Source organism: Pyrgilauda ruficollis, unplaced genomic scaffold, assembly GCF_017590135.1.
Source record: "Pyrgilauda ruficollis isolate IOZ18807 unplaced genomic scaffold, ASM1759013v1 scaffold65, whole genome shotgun sequence".
Taxonomy (NCBI): Eukaryota; Metazoa; Chordata; class Aves; order Passeriformes; family Passeridae; genus Pyrgilauda; species Pyrgilauda ruficollis.
In genome coordinates, this window is record NW_024528266.1 from 1,582,876 (window position 1) to 1,590,556 (window position 7,681).

Here is a 7,681-nt window from a genome sequence, read left to right on the forward strand (position 1 = left end):
AATGAGCCATGGAGTGCCCAGGGGCACTGACCCATCACCAAAGGGAGCAGAGGGCACACAGGGGCACTGCATGGACATGAGGGGGATAAAAGGCTGGGCTGAAGGACGACAAGAAGGGCAGATGCTTGCAGCCTTTTGCGGTGGTATGGTGTTACTCTGTATGGGTTAAAGCCTTCTGGAATTGTATGGTGATACTCTGTGTATTGTGGCCATCTCAACTGGATATCCTGCAACAGTATCATCCAGAGGGACCTGGACAAGCTTGAGAAGTGGGTCTATGGGAACTTCATGAAGTTTGGCAAGGCCAAGTGCAAGGTGCTGCACCTGGGTCAGGGCAACCCCTGGTATTAATACAGGCGGGGGATGGACAGATTGAGAGCAGCCCTGCTGAGGTGTTTTCACTATGGCAATCACTGTCCAGAAAGCCAAACATGTCCTGGGCTCATCCAAAGCAGTGTGGGCAGCAGGGGAGGGAGGGGGTTCTGTCCCTCTGCTCTGCTCTGGTGAGACCCCACCTGCAGGGCTGCACCAGCTCTGGGGTCCAGCACAGGAAGGACATGGACTGATGGATTGGGTGTTACCAAGATATCAGAGGGATGGAGCACCTCTCCTATTGAGGGAAGGCTGAGAGAGTTGGGATTGCTTGATGTGGAAGAGAACGCTTAGGGAACACCTAACTGTGGCCTTCCAGTACCTGAAGGGAGCCTGCAAGAAAGATGTAGAGAGACTTTTTACAACAGCATGTATGGACAGGGCAAGGGGGAATGGCCCCAAACTAAAAGGGACATTCTGAAGAAATTCGTTACAGTGATCCTGGTGAGGCAGTGTAGCAGGTTCCCACAGGAGCCGTGAGTACCCTATCCCTGAAGTGTTCAAGGCCAGCTTGGATGAGTTTTTCAGCCTGGTCTAGTGGAAGCTCTCCGGACTGGAAATAGGAGTCTTTAAGGACCCTTCCAACCGCAACTATTTTCGATTGCATGACCCCTTATTTTAGGGCTCCAGATCTCCTATGATGGTCTTTCCGCGGCTCTCCACCCAAACTTCAATTTGGGATTGAGGGGCGGGATGTGAACTCGCGATGATCTGGAATCACAAACGTGACTCGTAGCTGCGGTGTCTGGAGCAGGACCCCGCACACCCGCTCGGCCCCGGGGGCAGCGGCGAGAGCCGCAGAAGCGCACCGAGCCCGCCGCCAGCCCGCCGTCCCTCCCGTCCCTCAGGGCCGCGCCTCCCGCCGCCCCACAGGGGGAAGGCGCCCGCGCGCTCCGGCCCGGCCGGGCGATTGGCGGGAGCGACCGTGACGTCATCGCCGCGCGCCGGCAGCCCCGCGCGCCGCTCCTGAGGGGAGCGCGCCGTGCTCGCGCCGCCCGGGCCTCATTCCGCCCTCCCGCGCTCCTGCCCGGGGCCGGCCCGGGCCTGCCGCCGCCCCGCTGCGACACCGGTGCGTGGGGGCCCGCCGCCCTGCCCGGGACCGCCGGGAGATGGGGAGGGAGGCCGGGAGAGCGCGGGGAAGAGGGAGAGAGGGTGGGTGGGCGGATGGATGAGCAGGCAGGAGCCTCTCAGCCGCCTGGCAGCGCGTTCCTGAGGGAGCGCCGGCCGGTCGCTTGGCCAGCGTTTTCCTATCTGTGTTAGACGGGCCCTCTCCCCTTGCTGGCTTTTCCCACAGAAAGGTTGAGAGTATGAGCCTCTACAATTTGGACCGGTTCCGCTTCGAGAGGAAGGGGAAGGGCGCGGAGCAGGTGTCGCCGTGCCCGCCCGCGGCCTGCGCCGGGACACCTGGCGCTGCTGCCGCCGGCGGTGCCGCTGGAGCGGAGGAGGAGGAAGGTGCGGGTGACAGCAAGAGGCCAGGCACTCCGGCTTCGGACGTGACAGAGAGAACTGGTGAGTCAGGTGTTTTGCATGCAGCTTAAGGGCAGTGTAAGTGCTTGGTTTCTAGAAATAAAGTAATTGTTGTTTTGGTGTTTGGCATTTTGGGTTGTTTGTGTTTGCTTGTTTTACAAATGTGTTTTTTCTGTGCAAGCATTTCACAACGATTTCCACAAAAGTATCAGTGTATGTTCTAATTGAACATGTGCATTTACAGGCAAATTGTTAACCTTCTGAAATAACTTGCTTTTTTTAATTGGTTAAGTAAGTTTCAGATTAGATGTTGAGAGAGTGTTATGTTTTCCAATTTGTAAACTCTATTTACTGCTACTTATTTTATGCTAGCGTTTCAGGGTTTTCAAGGAAGAAATGGCTTTTATTTTTAATTGTCTGATAGATGCAACACTTTGTGAATAGAGTCCTTGGCTAATGCATCATGGAGCATCACAGATGGAATTGAAAAGAAAGGGAACAGTTTATTTTCACTTGGGCCTGGTTTTGTAAAGAGCTCAGAGGCCTGGTACTAATTCTCAGGAACTGACTGTGTTAATGGTTTTGTTGTAGTGTTTGTCCTCTTTTGTGGCAGAAGCTTGGTGTTTTCATGGAAATGTCAAGAACTTTGTGTTGTAGTGTGTCAGTTTCCTCTGTCTGCGACAGTAGGGATGTGCTGTTCCTGTTTGGATTTGTTCGTTAATGCTAATGACTGAAATTGCTGTTGGCTGTGTAATCACATTCACCAGTATGTTTTTCCTGTTACTGGGGGATTTGAGAAACAGACAGTATCTCCTGCTGGTTATTTGGTACTTTTCAGAGATATAACTTGTGGTACAGTTGTTGAGTTACAGGTGTTATTGGAGAGATCAGACAGACTTTGACTATGCATTTATTTTAAAAATGAAACAACAGTGTCTCTTGGTGTTGTTTAACTACATTATTTTGCACGTGACTTTCTCTTGGTGCAAGGCAGTTTTTCACAATACGTTATCTTCGTGATAACAGAGAACCATTTGTGGACAAGGAGGAGTTCCTCTTTTAAAACTGAGCCAAATCAGCATTACAGGAGATGGATATTTACTCTTCCCTAAATTTTGGTTTATTGCAGGTTGACTGTTGTCAGTTGACTGGAGTGTTTACATTAGGAAATATCAAGCAGTGTTCTGTGTTAAAATATATAAAACATGTAAGTTGCCAGTCTCTAACTGAGTAACCTGTCCACTTGCAAAGAAGGTTTTGGTGACAGGGAGAGCGCTGCAGAAGAAGCAAGCAGTTGTTAATTCTGGTTCTGCTGATGTGTCTTTGTAATGCTTGTATGGCAGAAGGGGCACTCAGAAGAAGTGTACTTTGGAACAGGTGTTCCCTTCCTGTTTGTGGTAAATCATTGTCTTGTGCTGTGGAGGAGTTACTGACTGCAGGGACCCTTCTTGAGCCGTGACTGTAGTTCTGCAGTAATGGATGGTGCTGCTTGTTTTGGGGATTTACTTTGTTTCAGTATTGTACTTCTTCCTTTAATCTGCCTGTGGACTTTGTCAGTGTAAGCATGTAGCTAGACCATAACTGCCACCAAATCTCAGTGCTTGTTTTTCAAAATGCTGGTTTCCCTTGCCTTAAATTCTGTAGGGAGACTGTGGAGAAGGGATGTAACACCAATTTAGAGGCATTAGTTTAGATACAAGGTAATAAAAAGAAAGGCGAAAGCCAGCCTAAAAGACTTGTAGTGTAAGGCTAAGTGCTTGTGAGGAAAACCAGTGGGAGATGGTGGTAGCTAACAGTGAAACAGGACAGAGTGCAGAAGCAGCCAAAACTACAGCAGGTGTCCAACTGAAATAAGCATCCATGGACACAGATGCTGGTGTAGAACTGGGGCACCAATTAACATTTAAAACTGAGATGTAATTAGTAGTGCTCTGCATATACATAATGCTTCATCTTTCACAGATACTGAGTGTTTAAAGAAGATCAGGTGGTTTAGTGACTTTTTCTCCCACTTATTTGCACATCAATGTTATGTAACCTATTTAAAGAATTAATAACCTTTTAAGAAATGAAATCACATTTTCTACATCTACAGAATGTAATGAAAAATAAAGCACTCAGATTTTGTCTGCGTGATATGAGGCACTTTAATGTAATAGAGAAGACTAGATTTGATTAGCAGATGCCTGTCCCTCGTGTTTCCTAATTAGTGTCAGGAAGACAGACTTTTTCTTGGTTTGGGTCAAATAAAACAGTCAGCTTTTTTTTGTTGGTGGTGTTGTTATTGCTGAGTGGCCGTGGAAAGACCCAAAGCTGAGTTTATGGCACTGTGTACTCTGTGCTGCTAACTGCCCCAACAAGTCAGACTATGGAGTTGTTCTGTATGAGAAGCAGTTTCCACTGGGTTCACCAAAAATAACTTGCTCTAATGCTCAGTGAATCATGTGAGGTCAACAATTACTCAGGTTTCTTCTGGAGACCAAGTGATTTACAAAATACTGGTACAAGAAACTGGGGAAAGAAGAGGAGAGTGATCCTTATTTCACTTGTACAAACAAATATGCTATTAAATAGCTAACCACTTGGGGGTTTGTTCTATTTCCTTTGGTATTGTGCAGCCACTGTGCGTATCTCAAAAGAATTTAAAAGTCTTTATCCTTCAGGAGCACAAATAGTTCAGTATAATTTCCAAGAGATTTCCTCAGATTTCTGTTTTATCAAGTGCTCTGAAATACACCTCTAACACAGTATAGGATTGTCTAAATGTCATCTATCTTCAAAAAATATAGTCAGTTGTTTTCTGATGTGTCATGAACCACCATTATCTTTTTAGCAATTTTCTTTAGTTTTGTTTTCCCAGAACAAGATAATATTGGTAGGTGGTTATGTACCCCGTTTATGTCTGTAGGTCATGCTTCTCATTCCTTTGTGTTGAACATGCATCCCTTATGCTTTAATAAGCAATTTGTGGTGTGATGGCCACAAGAATTGGTCATCTTTGTACACTTGTCTATACTCAAAATTACACAGACCTGCAGTGACTTTGCAGCCAGGTTGTAGGCAATAATTCTGGACTGCGTTTACTGAGGCATAGAAACCAATTCTGGAGACAGTTACCAAATTATATATGGTGGATAGGTCTAAAAAGAGTTGGAAAAATACACTGGAGTGACATACTGCAGTTTTTCATGCAAATTGGTATTATTTACTGAATAGTTCTGTATATCTTAATCTGTTAAGGAAACAGTGAAGCATCTTCATTTCATTTAGATGTTTTTAATTATGTAAATAGCTTGATGTACTAAGAGAATGAGATTCTAGACTGTTGTAAAAATGGAGCAGAACTGTACCAGAACTGCACAAATTAGAATAATTGCCAACATGAATTTCAAAATGAGGCTTTTATTCAGGTCTCAAAAAGCATGCTTACTAAGCTTCCAAAAAGAATTGAAATAAAAGTTGTAAAAGAAATTAAACTACCACATATAACCCTGTTATTGATGGCTGATTTTGTTGATATCCGGTCTGTACTGTTTGAATATGTATCCTAAATTACTGCAGTCTGAGATTATAATGCTCAGAGCTCACTTACACTGGGACTGCTCTTTTTTGTTCTGTTGTCTTTTTCTCTGGGATCTGAGGAAGCCCTGTCTTTTGCTTATGTCTCAGTTCATAGTGTAATTCTACTTAGAGTGTTTCCAGAAAGAAATAATGACTGCAGTATCAAGTGAAGTTTTCTAAGGGTTTGTGGCAAGATGTGTTGAAGTAATCATGATTTCAAAAGGGCTGCTTTAATAATTACTTTAGAGTAATACTGACATTTAGGATTAGGACATGTGGATTTTAGCCAATGGAAAAGACTTTCCTTTGAAAAGGGAATACTTATGACCTTGTAGACTTGAGCAGCATGTACTTGATGCTGCTTTCCAAAACTAGGTGGAAGTTACTTTCTATTTGACAATGCTTGTTGGACAATGTTAGTAAATGTGGTAAGCCTCTTAAGTATTGCCTCAGTTTTTGCTTTGGGTTTACCTTTGTTTTCACTTGGGAGAGAAGCTGGCTTTCTCAGAGTGTGGTGTATGATTTGTGTAGGAGGTTGTGTTTAGAATTACAGGGCGGTGTATTCTCTTTTTATGGTAGCAAAAATTGGTGGTTGTTGTTGGGTTTTGGTTTTGATGTTAATGTGTGCATATAGGGATACTTATGATCATTCCTATTTCTGGCTTCCGGGTCAAAAACTGGTCTTATGATTGTAGGCATTCCTTAATAGTTCTTTTCAATTGCCTGTAATTAGAAAATTCTGCCTCCAACAATTAGGTTACAGTTTGTTCTAAATATGAGAACTCCTTGTTACAGGTGTGATTTCTGCTTCCCCCTGCTTAGTAGGGTACTCTGTTCAGTGCAATAGGTGGAGGAAGATTTTTAATCTGGAGAATGCTTCCCCCTCGCCCCCCCCCACCCCCCAGGTAACTCAACATTTTATAAGTATGGGAGTTGGGAGCTGTCATGAAGACTGGACAGTAATTGCTAAATAAAATAAAATGAGAAATCACTAAGGGAAACAGTAAATACTCTTTATTTAAATGCATATCTTGTCTAAGGTTTATATTGTAAAGAATAAAGTTACTTTTAAGACTGTGTTTTTCCTTTAAATTCAGTAAGGATACCTCTTAGCAAAGTCATTACTTTTAAGACTGTCATATTTCTGTAAAATTTCCTTGGGTTTTTCCTTTAAATTCAGTAAGGATACCTCTTAGCAAAGTCGCCATGAGCACCTGTCATTTCTATGTCATGCTGCTTACAAGGGGAATTTGTTTGAAATTTAGTCTAATCTGCAAGGCAAAGATCCATGAAAACTGCCTTGATCTGTTCTGTTAATTCAGTATAGATGTGAAATTCTCATGTTTCGTACAGACTTGTTCTGATAGTGAATCACATTTTTTAATGAGTTTTGTATTTCTGTCCTATTGTGATAGCCTTTGCCCTGATAACCCAACTTCATAATGTTCCCTAAGGTCTCTTTTGCTCTTCTCCTGTATTCATCTAAAAACTTAATCAGTTTTCAGATGAAGCAACTGCATCAAGGACAACACATCTCCTTCCTAAAATGGAGAGATAGAAGAAGGTACTGCTCAGGAGGCTTCCACTGCCAACATGTTGATCTTGGGTGCAGGGAGGTCTGTCTTGGAACCGTGTACTGCTGCTTCAGAACTAACAGTTTTTAGGCATTCCTAAATTTGCAGATGTATGGGCTTTTCAAAATAAGATTCATTTGCGAAGTGAACTTTTACCTCTTCTAAAAATCATTACCATAATCCTGTGTTGTGTTTTCAAAGTGATAGAAAATATTTAGATTTTGATAACTCAGCTAAAACTAAGCCTTTTATCACTTATGAAGGAATTAGATGCCATATAGCTCCTTACTGCATTTGACTATCAGATTAATTATTCTAGCTTCATCTGTCTGCTGGCAAATCAGTTTTGCAAAGTGATTCTACATTACATTCTAGTAATTTGACTCAGCAAGTTTCTGCATTACTGAATGGAGACAGAAGAAACTGCCTTTACTTCCAGCCAAAATTGTGGTTCCAGAGTTAGCAGCACCATTGGTGCTTGGTTCACAAGCACATGAGTTTTAAAAAAGTGTTGTATTGTGTTTTGTTATGCTGTATGCCGATTTGGTTTGAGCCAGACTGCACTACCGCTGAAGTCCATCTCTTCATTACCTCCTGTGGGTTAGCAGCCCTCTCTCTCTTAGCCGTGGATCCTCGTCCCTTAAGGCGAAAGCCTTAGGCGCTCCCCTGACCGAGCCCCGGATCGGGAGAGTGCCCCCGTGCTGCCG

General features: G+C 43.8%; 1 protein-coding gene across 3 annotated transcripts in view; it reads left to right on the forward strand.

The window, feature by feature from the left end:
• The first annotated feature begins 1,334 nt into the window (after positions 1 to 1,334).
• SMARCAD1 (SWI/SNF-related, matrix-associated actin-dependent regulator of chromatin, subfamily a, containing DEAD/H box 1) overlaps positions 1,335 to 7,681 on the forward strand; it is a 46,887-nt gene continuing 40,540 nt past the window's right edge. For all 3 annotated transcript variants that reach the window (XM_041484230.1, XM_041484232.1, XM_041484231.1), the window contains exons 1-2: positions 1,335 to 1,441; positions 1,667 to 1,881. In XM_041484230.1, coding sequence (XP_041340164.1) covers positions 1,680 to 1,881 — 202 coding nt within the window. In that variant the 5' untranslated portion in view covers positions 1,335 to 1,441; positions 1,667 to 1,679. The remainder of the gene's footprint in view (positions 1,442 to 1,666; positions 1,882 to 7,681) is intronic.